Source organism: Pantherophis guttatus, chromosome 5 (genome assembly GCF_059756535.1).
Source record: "Pantherophis guttatus breed Tessera chromosome 5, ASM5975653v1, whole genome shotgun sequence".
Lineage (NCBI taxonomy): Eukaryota > Metazoa > Chordata > Lepidosauria > Squamata > Colubridae > Pantherophis > Pantherophis guttatus.
This window is the reverse complement of record NC_142067.1, coordinates 100,515,607-100,532,079: the sequence shown is the minus strand read 5'-3', so window position 1 is coordinate 100,532,079 and position 16,473 is coordinate 100,515,607. Positions and strand designations below refer to the sequence as shown.

General features: G+C 37.2%; 1 protein-coding gene across 2 annotated transcripts in view; it reads left to right on the top strand.

Annotated features, from left to right (window-relative positions):
* LOC117666327 (uncharacterized) overlaps positions 1-16,473 on the top strand; it is a 41,753-nt gene that overhangs the window by 19,336 nt on the left and 5,944 nt on the right. Inside the window, exons 4-9 of one of the 2 annotated variants that reach the window (XM_087895426.1) lie at positions 39-101; positions 183-287; positions 5,820-5,900; positions 8,525-8,599; positions 9,710-9,829; positions 15,921-15,992. In XM_087895426.1, coding sequence (XP_087751552.1) covers positions 39-101; positions 183-287; positions 5,820-5,900; positions 8,525-8,599; positions 9,710-9,829; positions 15,921-15,992 — 516 coding nt within the window. The remainder of the gene's footprint in view (positions 1-38; positions 102-182; positions 288-5,819; positions 5,901-8,524; positions 8,600-9,709; positions 9,830-15,920; positions 15,993-16,473) is intronic. The other variant, XM_087895428.1, reaches the window with a different exon arrangement.

Below are 16,473 nucleotides of genomic sequence, written 5' to 3'. Positions count from 1 at the left end.
AGTGAGTCTTAATAGTTTATATTTATGTTTTATTTTAGATGTCCCTGAACTTTTTACTTATCAGATGTTGGTATTAAATCAAATTCTACAATCACTGAGGGGTAAATATGGATTCTATTGAATAAATTGTTAAATAATTTGTGTAATCAGAATTAGTCAGTCTTTATTTTTGCATTTTACAGCTCAAAGTGCACACACAGACAATTCACAAAGCACAATCAATGAACAGACAAAAATCTCTGTAAAAGAACTGGAAAACATATTAAATGAGCAGAACAAAGAGACTGGTACGTCTTTTGCTTTCCTTTGTATAATAAATGAATTCTTAGATCTGAGTTTATTCTATAAGTAAAATCAAATGGTTTCCCAAAGATTTTAAACTAGGATTTCATTTAAATATATATCAGTCATAAATTATATTTTGACAAGCAATTCAGATTAAAGGGCTTGAAGGTTCATGATATGCAGTACATTGAATTTCAGGACTAAAGACAATTAATTAATTAATTAATTAAAACATGTATGAGATAACAGATATAAGTATAAACATGGACATGAACACAGGAAATGAGTACAAATAAATGGGGACAGTAGGACAGAGACAGTAGTCACGCTGGTGCGCTTATGCATGCCCCCTTACAGACCTCTTAGGAATGGTGTGAGGTCCATGGTAGACAATTTAAGATTGAAGCTATGGGGGTTTGAGGATGTAACAATGGAATCAGGTAGAGCATTCCAGGCATTGACCACTCTATTGCTGAAGTCGTATTTTCTGCAATTGAGTTTGGAGCGGTTTATCTTGAGTTTATATCTATTGTTTGCCCATGTATTATTGCGGTTGAAGCTGAAGTAGTCATTGACAAGTAGGACGTTGTAGCAGATAATTTTGTGTACTATGCTTAGGTCAGACCGTAGGCGGCGTAGTTCAAGGGTGTCCAAGCCCAAAATTTCAAGCCTGGTGGCATAAGGTATTCTATTGTGAGCAGAGGAGTGGAGTACTCTTCTCATGAAATACCTCTGGACTTGCTCAATTGTATTAATGCCCGATGGGTGGACTCCAGACAGACGAGCTGTATTTGAGGATTGGTCTGGCAAAGGTTTTTTGTGCCCTAGTTTGTAGTACAGTGTTACTGGAGAAGAAGCTTCACAAAATTAGGTTAACAACTCTTTATGCCTTTTTGGCAATGCTGTTACAATGAGCTCTGGGGCTTTGATCTTTTGAAATGAGTACTCCTCCGTCCTTGACAGAGTGAGGGTCATCTATGAGGTCATATCCGCTCAGCTTGTATTTGATGTTCTGATTTTTGTTGCCAATGTGTAAGACAGAGCATTTGTTAGTTGAGATTTGGAGTTCCAATTGTTCAACCATTTTGACACATAGTTAAGATCACTTTGTAGGGCAGCAGTATTGTCGGTGGTGTTAAATAGTTTTACATCATCAGCGAAGACAATGCAGCTGCTTATAATATGGTCGGAAAGATCATTTGTGTAAAGCAGAAAGAGTGTGGGTCTTAAAATGCTGCCTTGGGGGACACCGCTATTAACTGGTGCAGGGTTTGATAGAGCGCTCCCTATTTTGACTACTTGTTGCCTGTTTGACAGGAATGCAGCTATCCACTTGTGCAGGGATCCAGAAATGCCGTAAGAGCTTAGTTTTAACAACAGTTTCTCATGTATCACTGAATCAAAGGCTTTGCAGAAATCTATGTAAATTGAGTCTATTGCTTTACCCTGGTCGAGTTGTGTGGTCCAAATGTTTCTGCAGTGTAGGAGTTGCAGATTACAGGACAAAATTTTCCTGAAACCAAACTGCTTGTTAGAGAACAGGTTGTTTGCCTCTAAGTGGAGGATGATGGATTGGTTTATAATCGATTCCATGACTTTATAGGTGATGAACACAGTGAGATTGGTCTGTAATTTTCAACTAGGCTGTGGTCTCCTTTTCTGAAGATAGGAATGACCGTGGCTAATGACCATAGGTCAGGCAAGGAGCTGGTTCTGAAAGATACCTCATAGATTGTGCTTAGAGGTTCGACTATGGCAGTGGAAAGCTTTTTCAGGAAGTAGGCACATAATCCATCAGGGCCAATAGATAGAGATAGCAATAACAATAGCACTTAGACTTATATACTGCTTCACAGTGCTTTCCAGCCCTGTCTAAGCAGTTTACAGAGTCATCTTATTGCCCCCAACAATCTGGGTCCTCATTTTACCCACCTCGGAAGGATGGAAGGCTGAGTCAACCTTGAAAAGATCACTTTAGGTTGCATAGTGCACTTTTGCTGTAAAATCAATATGTAGCAGATCGTTACAATTAGTTGTAGGAAATGTGGGGCAGAAGCCATTGCTGTTGACAAAGACTGAACTGAAAAATGTGTTGAAGAGGTTGGCCTTAATAGCTTCATCATTACAATGATTTTATTTTTATTTATTTGTATTTATCATTTCTGATTTTATTTTGACAAGTTAGTTAGATTGGTGCTATTGAGTTTGGTTCAACTTTTGCTAGGCTCTGTGGACAAATGATCAACATTTCATCCGTCTTTAGCAGTAACAAGTTTCTGTTTGAAAGAACGTCCAGTAATCTCTTTAATTCTGACCCTAACACTAATTTTTTCTATTGTCTTCTCTTTCTTGTATTCTTTCTTCACTTTGCCAAACATTTTTTCTAGCCCGTCATCTGGTCATATCATATGGCCAAAGTATGAGTTTCTGTTTGCCATTCATCACCTCAAGGGAGCAGTCAGCCTTTATTTAGTCAAAGATTGATTGGTTGGTTGTCCCTGCAGTCCATGATACTCTTAGTAATTGTCTCCAAATCCATAAGTCAAAGGCATCCATCTTTCTCTTGTTCTTTCTCAGTAACCAACCTTAAAGGCCATACATTACCACTGAAAAGATCATTGCTTTAACTATTCTGATTGTATTATCACTGAAATATCCTTATCTCCATGATCTTGAATGAATTTGTCATGACATCCTTCTGCAGGACTAATGACCTCATTATTTCTCCAGCACACCGCCCATTCTTGGGCTAAGAAAACAAAGCTGTATGTCGTCTGTATTTCTTTACTCTCAAATGTCAGTTCAGGAAGTATACTTTGGTATTATTATTTGACATTATCTTCAATAGTTATTTTTGTCTTAATATGGATTTCACATTTTCTTTTTTTTTTATTTTCATAATGAGCTTTGCTATTTTAAACTAACAAGATTGTGTTATCTACACACTGTATAGTATAGCAAATTCTTCCAATCTACAATTTTTATTTCAGGTGATATCTCTTCCAATTATGCTATTCTTATGATATATTTATTATATAAATTAACCTGAAATGCATACTTTTCTCACTCCCTTTTCTATTTTGAATTCCCCTGTCAGAGCTAACCTCACAACTAGATTTAAGACAGATTAATTAAGAGCAAACACCACCTCTATTTTGCTAGAATATAGTTGAAGACCATTCGCATGTTGATATTATCTCAAAATCAATAGACGACCTTCTACAGCAGCTTCATGTAGCTGTTGGAAAACATGGAGGGACTATCTGACCCTGTGGTATCCCACAGTGGAGCCAAACACAACCTCAGTAACTTCATCATCCCTAAATAAAGGAATTCAGAGCTGACATTGGGGAAGATAGGAAAGACTACTAAGGAAGGAAGAAAGGAGTCATTAAGGAGGGACTTGAAAAAGAGATTACACAATCTGGAGACTGAAGCAAATGTAATAAAAAATGAAAATAACTTTGCCTTGATTTTATTTAAGGAACAAAGAGAAACTGGGACAAACTTTAAATATTCTCTTAACTATATTCTACATCAGGGGTATCAAACTCATGGCCGGCGGACCAGATGTGTCAAGTGCTGGCTTGAAGGGGAAAAAAGCCCTAATACATCACATGAGGACGCCATGATGACGCGAGTTTGACACCCTTGTTCTACATCAATAAACTAGCACTCCTGGAATCTTTGGTGTATGATTTTTTTTGACCTGACCTACTTTGAAGGACTGAGACATGACTGAAATTACCCCTCAGAAACTAGTGGAACCTCGATGGCAGAATTTCAATAAACCTCAATCCTTGTAAGTGCTTCAATAGGCTGCCATAGTCAGTGCTAATTCTACCAAGAGATCTCATACTCCTTCCTTTCAGGTCCAAGCAAAATGGCGGAACAGAGAGATTGACTCTATAGAACCATTCAGACCACTACTGCTCTCAGAGCAAGTGGTATTACTTCCGTCCTCAAGAAGGAAAATAATCTTCTGATGTCCTCTGCCATTTTTTAAAATTTAATTTAATTAAATTTGATTTGATTTGATTTATATGCCGCCCTTCTCCGGAGACTCAGGGCAGCTTACAGTGCGTTAAGCAATAGCCTTCATACTTTTGTATATTTATACAAAGTCAGCTTATTGCCCCCACAAACTGGGTCCTCAATTTACCTACCTTACAAAGGATGGAAGGCTGAGTCAACCTTGAGCCTGGCGGGATTCGATCTTACTTTAATTGCAGACAGCTGGTGTTAAATTACAGAGCTCTGTCTGTTGAGCTATCCAGGCCTATCTCATTTCGTTCTTCAGTTAATGGCCATGTTTTTTGCAAGACCTAAAACAAAGTTTTGCCTGTATGTGGAATAAATAAACTGGCAATGTGCATCTTCTATTGTCCTCTTTTTTATAGGCATGTCCACCAATTTTGCAAATGCCTAGGCTATATTCCATTTAATTCTTCAATTCTCTTACAGCTTTAAAAGAGTTCCTTGTGCCTAATATTTTCATATTTAATAGCTGGTCTACTTGTTTTTCCCTAATTTTTGAGCAGAATCAGTTACTGAATATATTCTCTGCTTACAAATGTTTGTTTGTTTATAATCCCATTTGTAAAGGATTTTAATGTAGTCTTTCCGTCTTTCTTTAATCTTCTTTGCCTCAGCTTTTTTTCATTATTTCTCTTGAGCATTCCTAACTTTGCTATAAATTTTCCTCTGATTTTTCAGTTCTTAATAAGAACTCTCATTTTACTTTTTTGTGATAATTTTCTCTATTTGCTGACGTTGAGTGAAATGTATTTGTTTGTCCTTTCTTGCTTGACATTGAAAGACTGTGTTTTTAATTATGCTATGCCGTTTTCATTGCCCAGTGCTTTCATCTTCTGCCTTTCCCTGGCTATCATGATAGCTTTTTCTGAAAGTCACTTGGATCTATTCCTTTTTAACATTCTGAGAATATATTTTTCTGCTTTGGTATTCAGGATATTGATATATCTTTCTTTTTTCTTTTACCTCCTCCATAGCTTTCTTTACAAAGTAAGCTTACTAAATCTATTACTTGCTTTGTCCTTACATTCCAAATGTCTTATCCAGGTAGTATCTTGCTGACACACTTATGTGTAAAATAATTCTTATTTTACAATCTGAACTTCAAAGTGTCCTGGCTAATTATATTGCGTTCTCTGTTTTGTGTTCCCTATTTTATAGGCTTCCTAATTTAGATGTAGCACATCCTGTTATGTCCAACTGTAAAATTTGTACTTGTTTCTGCTGTGTATATTTTTTGAGTAAACCTGCTTAGGGTTGTACTGCTAAATTCTTATATATTAAGATACATTTTAAGATTAAAATATTTGTCTAGGATATTTTTAGAATGTTTGAGTAGTATCTGGTGTACGTCTATGTAGAAAGTAATATTTTAAAATTATTCTTATAGGACAGTTGATGGCAATTGATGTTTATTTAACTAATATTGTCATTCTTACTGAGCTTAATCAAAGTAAAAATGAATGTTAATTTAACCTTTGATGTTTTGAAAATCGAAGACCAGGAGCCTTTGTTATCTAGTGACAAAATGCAATCATCAGTAATGAAAAATATTCTTCAGGAATTAAAGAAATATACAGGTAAATCTTATTGCACAACCTAATATTATAGATAATGGTATGTTCTTTCTTACTATATGTAACATATTAGATATCAAGGGTTGTCCAAATGATGAAGGGTAAGTCTACAAAGCAATATTTGTTTTGATGGTGGAGAGATGCTAAGATTATTATTACTTGTATATTTCTAAATAAACTATGGAAAGTCAATTAATATTTAATAGTACTTTTTTAGCTTGTCATTTTATTTTAAGCAAGTAAGTAAACACTTGGATACTGAGCTAATGTAATTGAACTGTTTTCTCTCCTGTTCACTGTGCCATGGTTTGTAGTTGTTACTTGAAGCCTGGCTTATCTAGTTAGAGCTATTGTCTGCTTAATACAGTTGTTCTCTGCTTCCATCAGTTCAACTTGGAATTAATTTTTTTTTTTTCATTTGAGGTAGGGCATTGTGTCTATAATTCGCTCTGTTCATTTCAGAATTCTTTTCAAAATCTGCCTCTGATATGCAGTTTAGGAGCTCTGCCAAGCTGCAAGGCTCAAGGCATCACCACAGCAACTGCAGTGCTTGTTTGTGTAAAATGCCTTGATGAGGTGTGGAAGAAAGGAGAGGGGGGGATAGAAATCAGTGAACAAATCAGAGTTACCTTTGCAATCAGACCACACATATCACCCCATTTGTAGCTTTTCGGATAGGTAGTGAGATCATGGGAAGAGAAAGAGATTTTTACTCTTGCTTGTATTTTCCCTCCTTCCCATTATTATCCAGACTAATTTTGTGTAGTGACACTGACACTTTTGTGTGCAAAAGGTGATTTTTCCCCCCATCATTTTCAATTTCATAATAACTTCATTCCCCTATACTTAGTTTGCTTATCCAACTTCCCTTTTTCATTTCCCAAACATTCTTTCTCATTTCCATAACAGTAAATACGGTACTTCCTAAGCTTTCAATTGTATTCAGTTACTTTGCATTTAGACCCCCTTTCTAATTAATGTTTCTGTCCTACAGTTATAATTGTTCAGTATAATTAATACAGTTAATAACTGTATATTATTTTGTTCGTTCTTCTTGTCTTTTGCCTTTACAAGCAGTATTTTCCACCATCCTACTTTGTCAACTAATAGGTAACTTATATGGTATATAAATTAAATTTAAATTAGACAGTGTTATCTGAGATTCGGGATGGATAGTTTGGGAGCAGATGTCAATCACATTACGTTGCCATTATATATATATTTATATTGCTGTTTATTTAGCATTGTGAAATATTTTAATCCTAAACTGTCACTATTGCAAAATCAGTAGTCATATAAATTGATTAAAATAAATGAGTAATGCTCATTAAAATTTATTGAGAGCATTGGGAAATGGAAAAGTGTTGAAAGTAAAAAGTTGATTAGAGCAAAATAAAGTGTACTGGAAACAGCCAGCACTGATTTCTAATAAATGTACTTCATGCACTTATAAATTTTCCATATATTTTATCCCATTCCAACAAAGAGCCAAGCACTGCAGGCACTTTAATAACCCATTTTAAAGAAGAGGGATTCAAGATCGACTTCACCAATGTCTATGAAATGTGAACAATTTATGCCCTTGTGATTGACTAGCTATTTGTTTTGAAACACTTTATATCATTCTGATGGAAAGCAAAATAAACATTATTAGGCACCTGTGTTTTCCATGTTGGATAATGGAAAAGAGAACTGAATCACATTCCAGAATGGAACAGCTACTCTCCTGAGCCTGACCTTAAGACAAGCAGGTTGGCCTACCCACTCTAGACTAAAGTTACTGTTCCAAGGCTCCCAGGCCAACTTCTCCCTTGCAAGCCATCTTAACTGTAAATCATGGATTTCCCATGGAGTTTCTGGTGTTCTCTGAGCTTGGTTGTTTGGTTACTCTTACAAAATATTTTATCATATCTCAAAAGAAATAAAGCTGAGCACTATCCACTATTTGCTGATGAGAGGGTTATTATCCCAGAGCTATCATTGCATTCAACAATGAACTAAAGGGCCACCATCAGTGAGCTGTTGGACAGCATTACTTGGTCTGTTGTGTAGATGTTTGGGTGGTTTAGGGGTGGGGAATTGTGGTGGGTGGGAGTGTGTTTGGGGATTATTATGTGTGTTAGACCTGGTCTTTGGGTGTTAAGTGAATTTTGTTGTATGGATATACTTGTATACACGTACAATGACAATAAAGTTTTTTATTTATTTTATTTATTTATTTATTTATTAAAGTATTGCTTATTTCTTTCAACGGCTATGCTAAAACAAAATGAGACAGTCAGTTTGGTATAATAATTAAAGCATCAGGCTAGAAACCAGGAAACCATGACTTCTAGTTCCACCTCCAGCATCAAGCCAGCAGAGTAATCTTGGGCCAGTCACTGTTTCTCAGCTCTAGGAAGAAGGCAATTGCAAACCACTTTTGAAAAACCTGCTAAGAAAACTGTAGGGACTTGACCAGGAGTCAATCAACACTGACTTGAACACAACACTGAATTGGTCTAAATCAATCAATCCATCTATCAATCAATTGGTCAATCAATCTATCTATCAATCAATTAATCTTAGTAGCTTTCCAGTGTGGGTGCTTAAATGAATCACAATTTCATCTCTTGTTAATGCTAAAGTTCAGAATACTCCGCCAGCTGTTGAAAGCAAGACACAGATGCTTATGGAACAGTCAAAAGAATCTCAAGGTCCAGGTAAACTCATTTTACAGTGCTGCTGAACAGATTTCTAATAATGCTCAGTAGTTAAATGTCATGTTATTCTCATAAAATGATTAGAGTTGGGATTGGTTAATCAAGCCAAAGAAGTGCAAGGGGTGTAAAAAAAAGGAAAGATGTCCATGGTCACATAATTGAACATAATTTGTTACACACACAAAACACATAAAAAGGGGCAGGGCTTAGATTGTACAATGGCAGCTGCCATCTTTTTGGATCCACCACGATGACTTTGCCTCTTTCTGCAACCATCATTTCAATGGGAGTTGTGGGAAGTTTTGAAATATGCTATACACAGCTGAATATATTGCATCTGCTGCACTCATATGAACTTCATTAGTTCATAGTAAATTTACATTTTTATCTGAAGCATCTCAAGATTCCCCTTTTTAAATAAACATTGCATGCATGGCCCAAAGAGACAGAGTTTGCAATGCAATGCCACAACACTAACTCTTGTCATTTAATAAAAGTAGTGAGAACCTGAGGCCATCGTTGCCAAGGGTTATCTTTATGAGCACATGCAGGAAACCTGGGAAAGCCTTCAAAGTAGCATGGCCATGCCATGAAATGTCTATCCCAAATGTCTACATTGATATGTTTGTAGTCCCGGGCTAAGACATTGCTTTTGTCCCATGTTTCAAATAATTTCACTCTAGGAACTCCACAACCAAATAGTTGGCAGAAGCACTATAAAGAACTGAATGTGAGAGCTGAAAAACACGCCCTCTAAATCTTTTGTCATGGAGGAATATCTGAATGTTGCACACAAAAAAGAAAAGCAAAATTTCTTTACTTAACTTGCCTAGAAAAATCCATTTCGTTGGCAAAAGCTACACGAATGTGCAGATTCTGATTTTTCTTGTTCCGTTAAATCCAATGAAAAAGGATCTCTTGGGGTCTTTTCCTTGATATATGTAGATTAGATTTTACAAAATAGCAAATTAGCATTATTTTATAAACATAATTGTTTAGAGATAATTCTACACTTCCCACTAATAACTATTGTATTATTTAGAATTCTCTTTTTTGGGACAATGCTTATAGAATCTTCTACTGTCAATGTTTTGTCCCCTTGAATTAAAGAGAGACAATCGAGTGATAAGGAAAAGGCACTGATGGAATCTTCCTCAGAAGAAGGTCTTATTCTACCTGCTTCCAGTGAAACATCATTGATTTTCTCGCTTAAATCAACTCTTCCTCAAAGTAAAATCATTATCTCATGTTCTATGCCATTTTGTCTGAGGTAACATCTGCCCAAATTGATCTTTTTAACTTCATCTGTTCCTATTAAGAATGATTGAATCAAATTAGTCATTAAGAGCAAGGTTTTTCTACCCAAATCCACATTTGAAATTAATGATAAAGATTCCAAAAATGAAGTACCTGAAATGAAAGAGCTTATTTAGGTTATAAATAAGAGATTATTTATTAGAATATGCTATTGTTCTACAAGCCTTAGAAGATGGATTGGGGTAAATCATTTGTCAGAAATAGCCTACTTTAAATCGGAGAAATCAGAAATATAGAAAAGCAGCAACTGGGAAGTAAGGTGGAATGATGAACTGCTAGGTCGCAATTAATGCCAGTTGAAATAACATATTAAATTTAGTGTAAAATTGTAAATTGATACCAAATCATGTTTAATGCAAACTAAAATTCAGTTTATGTGAGGCAAGTAAGTGTGCAGTTGCCATTGGGGTTTTAGACACCACCAATCTTTGTGTGTGCAGAATGGAGAAAAGGAAGATCTCTTCAGAGGAAAGCACTACAAGCTCAAAAAAGAAGAGGCTCGTTATTACATTAGAGCAAAAATTTGATGTAATTGAGCAATATGAATGTGATCATAGCAACGTTAAAATAGAATGAGATATTAGAGTGCCTCAGTGTAGAGCATGCAATATTATAAAGCACACATGGAAAATAAAAGGAAAAGATAAGGTTGCATCAAATTTTTGTCATGGCAAACAGTGGTGCTTAAATTTGTATACTCTTTTGCATTTTCAAAATTTCTGCAAATATATGACCTAAAACATGATCTGTTCTGTACACAGTCATAAAACTTAATGAGAACCCAATTGAACAAATGAATAAAATATTATACTTCTTCCCTGATTTATTGAGGACAATTATCCAAAGTTATACCGTAACTTGGCAAAAGTTGCAAAGTGGCAAAAGTGTGACCTTTGCTTTCAAAAACTGACATGCCCCTTTTGGTAGCAATAACTGGAATTAAATGTTTCCAATAACTGTTGAGCAGTTCTGCACATATGGATTTAGAGGAATTTCAGCCCATTCATCCTAATAGAACAACTTGGATTTGGGGGGCTTCCTCATATGCACTGCCTGCTTCAGGTCCTTTCACATTTCTCTAGGATTAAGGTCAGGACTTTGACTTGGCCATTCCAAAACATTAGCTTTCTTCTGCTTTAACAATTCTTTGATAATACAACTCATGCTTTGGATCATTGTTTTCCTACATGATGCGCTGTCTTGAGCTTTTTGTTCATGGATAGATACTCTGATATTTCCCTGTAGTATTTGCTGTATAATTCATAATTTATAATCAATCACAAGCCATCATAGTACAAATGCAACAAAGTAAGCCCAAACCATGATACTGCCACCATTGCCATGTTTCACAGATGGGTAAATTTGTTATGCTGGAATGTAGTGTTTGCCTTTCACCAAACATAGCACGTTTCACTAAAGCCAAAAAGTTCTATTTTGGTCTCATCTGTCCACAGAACATTCTCCCAAAAGCCTTCTGGCTTATCCAAGTGATCTTCACAAACTGTAGATGCAATTTCTTTTTGGAGTGTATTGGCTTTTTTCGTGCGCTCCTATCATGTACACCACTGTGGTTCATTGTTCTTTTGACGTTGATCTCAGGAATATTAATATTCAGCAATGCAAGACAGGCCTTTAGTTCTTTAGGCATTATCCTGGAATTCTTTGAGACCTCCTGGCACTTTGTCTGCGTCATTCTTGGTATGATCTTGATTGGACAACCAGCCTGGGGAGGTAACTGGTATTGAAATATCTCAACTTGTATAGTCTGCCTGGCAGTGTACTGGTAGAATCAAAACTCTTTGTAGATAGTTTTGTAACCTTTTCTAGCTTGGTGAGCATTAACAAGTTCTTCAGTGGTGCTCAGAAATTTCCTTTGTTTGAGCCATGACACATTTTAATACCTGTGTGTTAAGATCAGACTTAATAGTGAGATTCCAAAATTCTATTCTTGAAACAAGGCAGGATCCCCCACACTGACACCTGGGCATCATCCCATTGATTGAAACATCTCACTCTAATTTCTCTTTCAAATGAACTGAAAACCCTAGAAATTCACATATTTTTGCCACCCTTAAACATATAGCTTGGATAATATTGCTTAATTTTAATTTGTGGCAAAGGTTGTTGAGAGTGTGGTGGCGCGACAGTTTCCCCAGTACCTGGATGAAGCGGTCTATCTTGATCCGTTCCAGTCGGGTTTCAGACCTAGGTACAGCATGGAAACGACATTGGTCGCATTGGTTGATGATCTCTGGAGGGCTCGGGACAGGGGTTGTTCCTCAGTCCTGGTCCTATTAGATCTCTCAATGGCTTTTGATACCATCGGCCATGGTATCATGCTGTGCAGGTTGGAGGGGTTAGGGGTGGGGGGCACTGTGTTGCGGTTGTTCTCCTCCTTTCTCTCTGACCGGTCGCAGTTTGTGTTGACAGGGGGCCAGAGGTTGACATCGAGGCACCTTGTGTGTGGGGTGCCACAAGGGTCGGTCCCCTCGCCCCTTCTGTTCAACATTTATGTGAAGCCGCTGGGTGAGATCATCCGTGGTTTCAGGGTGAAGTTCCACCAGTACGCTGATGACACTCAGCTGTACATTTCCACCCGCCGACCACCCCAATGATGCCCTTGACGTGATGTCCCAGTGTCTGGAGGCCGTGCGGATCTGGATGGGGAGAAACAGGCTCAAGCTCAACCCTTCCAAGACCGAGTGGCTGTGGCTCCCGGCGTCCCAATATAGTCAGCTGGTGCCATCTCTGACTATTGGGGGCGAGTCGTTGGCTCCCACGGAGAGGGCTCGCAACTTGGGTGTCCTCCTGGATGCACAGCTGTCCTTAGAAGAACATGTGACGGCCGTGGCCAGGGGGGCTTTCTATCAGGTTCACCTGATTCACCAGTTGCATCCCTTTCTGGATCGGGACTCCTTGTGCACGGTCACTCATGCCCTCATCACTTCCCGCCTGGACTACTGTAATGCTCTCTACATGCGGTTCCCCTTGAAGAGTACCCGGAGGCTCCAACTGGTCCAGAATGCGGCCGCGCGGGTGATTGTAGGAGCGTCATGGCGCTCCCATGTAACACCTCTCCTGCGCGAGCTGCACTGGCTCCCGGTGGTCCTCCGGGTGCGATTCAAGGTGTTGGTGACCACCTTTAGAGCGCTCCATGGCTTAGGACCTGGGTATCTACGAGACCGCCTTCTGCCACCGAGAGCCTCCCACCAGCCAATACGCTCCCATAGAGAGGGGCTCCTCAGGGTGCCGTCGGTCAAACAATGTCGACTGGCAGCCCCCAGGGGGAGAGCTTTCTCTGTGGGAGCACCTGCCCTCTGGAACGAGCTCCCCCCAGAGATACGGAGGATTCTGGATTTACGTACTTTCCGACAGACCCTCAAGACTTTTTTATTTCAACAAGCTGGGCTGGCCTAACTTCTCCAATTGCTTAATTTGAATTTGAATTTTAAAAGGGGTATTTTAATTGCTGGGCCAAAATTGTTTAATATGTTTTTTAAACTGTTCTTAAATTTTTGTATTCTGTGTGTTTACCTTTGGCTGTTCACCACCGAGTCCTTCGGGAGAAGGGCGGTATATAAATTTAAATAAATAAATAAATAAATAATATTTCTCAATAAATCAGTAAACAACTATAATGTTTTTGACTTATTTATTTAATTGGTGTTTTTAATTGTAGTTTTAGGACTTTGTGAAGAACATATCCTGTTTTAGGCCAAGTCAATGTAGAAATATTGAACATTCACAAACTTTTAAGCACCACTGTACAAGGAAGAGATATGTTACAATGATAGAAACAGAGCGTCTCTAATTATGTATTGAAGATTGCAATCAAAAATGGATTTCCCTTAGCAGAGTGGCTATTCAGACGAAAGCTTTAAGTCTGTTTAAGAGAATGAAAGAAAACTAATAATGAAAATTTAATGGAAGTGTTGGATGCTTTGATCTATTTAAAAATCGAATCCAACTGCATAATACTAAAATTACCAGTGAAGTAACCAGTGGAAATCAATCTAAATCCTGATTTTTTAAAAAAATAACCTAAATGGTTGATATGCTGACCATACATATTTAACAGGAATGAAACTGGTATATTCTGGAAAAGGATGCTTTCCTAAACTTACATTTCTACATTTTCCATAGAAATATCACTTTGAATGCAAATTCAAATAATGCAATTGTTTTGTGGAATTCATTATCTGTACTAATTGAGACCTAGCTGTACTATCAGATGCCTTCTTAGCTGTCAGATCAATCTAGCATTGCAGTTCCATAACTAACCCTTGAGGCCACCAGGTTTCTTATCTTCCTGATTTCTAAATATGTTTCTTTTAACGAAAAATAGAAGCTAGCATCCGATAAACAGATCTACTGTTGCTTTGTTGATGAATTATGGAAGTTTAAAGTGTAGGATAAATGTTTAAAACAATAGGAATATACTGTATTTTTCGGAGTATAAGACACACCTTTTTCCCCCCTAAAAGGGGGTGAAAATTTAGGTGCGTCTTATACACCTAATGTAGCCCCGGCCACCCACTGGCCCCCACCCTTTGGCCTCTGCCTTGCAGCAGTTACCTCCTTGCAAGCAAACAGCAAGAAAAAACAGCTCCTTTCAGCTTCAGCACAGCCTAATTAGCACAAGTTGATTGGATCGGCCTCCCAACTCTCAGCTGATTTGCTCTCAGCTGTTTTGCTCTGCTGCTTGCTGCAAAGAGGTAAATTGCTGGAGCAGATAATTTTTTTCCTAGTGCTAATCAAGCTATGATGAAAATGAAAATGAAAGTAAAGCTGGCTGTTTGCTGCAACCAGGCAAAATTGCTCAGAGGCAGAGGCAGGAGATTTCTTTTTCTTCTTTTCCTCACCCAAAAAGGTAGGTGCGTCTTATACTCCGGTGCGTCTTATATTCTGAAAAATACGGTAATTAAAAACAACTTAAAAATTTGGCACATATCTTTCTAGCATATCTTTCTGTACTTCAAGTAGAAAAACATTGTTTTTGGCAATTATTTAGTTGACAAGCCATGATATTTCAAGATACTAAGATCTTTTCTGTGTAGGATTCTATGTCTTGCTTGTCAATATTAAATGGCTTCAGTCCAGTGTAAGTGCAACTTGAATTATATTGTGGAAGATTCCCTACTTGCAATTAATGTGTTCTGATGAGGACAAAATTAGTTCTCTCTGCACTTGCTCTATCAAAAGTTGAATTCATTGGTTAAAATAGATTAGGAAACCTAGGATGCATGTTTTATTAACCTACTTATGAGACTATTGGTCAGGTAGTCCTCAACTTACGACAGTTCATTTAGTGACTGTTCGAAGTTACTAGGCACTGAAAAAAGTGATTTATGACTGTTTTTCACACTTGAGACCATTGCAGCATCTCTATGGTCACACAATCAAAATTCAGACGCTTGACAGCTGATTCATATTTATGATAGTTGCAGTGTCCCAGGGTCATGTGACCACCTTTTATAACCTGACAAGCAAAGTCAATGGGGAAGCCAGATTCACTTAACAACCATGTTAATAAGTTAACAACTGCAGTGATTCACTTAATAACTCTGGCAAGAAAGGTCATAAAATTCTCAATTAGCAACAAAAATTTTGAGCTCAATTGTAGTCGTAAGTCGAGGATTATCTGTATAATGAATATTCATGGACAGAACTGTTTGAGTATGCAAGCAACTTGATGAATTGGAAAGATAAAAGAATCCCATCTCTTTGACTCTATTTTTATCTCTTCTTAATCCCCTTGCCCACTCAGAGCATGAAAATGACAATTCTTTAAAAAAGCGAAATGATAGCTGTTAAGAAACCCTATACAACATATATATAAAATATGTTATATATCAAGGGATCTAATAAGTAATAAAGAACACTCAACAAACCCCAAATTAGCATATTTGTTTTAAAGGGCTCTTCGAAATAAAAAAAATACTTTTACTTGTCACCTGAAAATCAATAGCACAAAATACTGTTAAATCTATTTTTTGGTTTTTAGGTATAAGAACTGAAGTGACAAATGAAGATGTGAATGATGCCAGAAGATTTGAATTTTTTGAGAAGTATGAAGGTAAATAAAATAAGCTTTTAGATAAGGTAAGCTTACACCAAGTTAAAACGAATGATGTTCCCTGTGCATCTTCTGTGTTCTGCTGTTTGGTGAAAAAAAAACAAGTATTACCTAATATATCAGGGCTATAATTTCAGCTCTGTTGTCCTGTGTTCATTGACATAGCAAACTGCAGCTATCTCCATTCTATTTTTAAACACTTGATTTATGCTTTTCTGTTGGGTTTGTTCTGCTAAAACCTATTTTGTGTGTGTTCAGCTGAAAAGAAACAAACATTTTTTCTATGGCTGTGGCAATTTGTTTGTCTAGACCTCAATTACAAAATTAACAAGGCAGGGTTTGTTGCTGTTGTTTTTGTTGGGTTCCTTAAGCCAAAGTTTAAACCTCTAATAAAGCATGACATGCAAAGCTCCCGATAACAATATGCTATAGATAACAACATAAAGGTACATTCTTTACTTTTTAATTTTGTAAACCCATG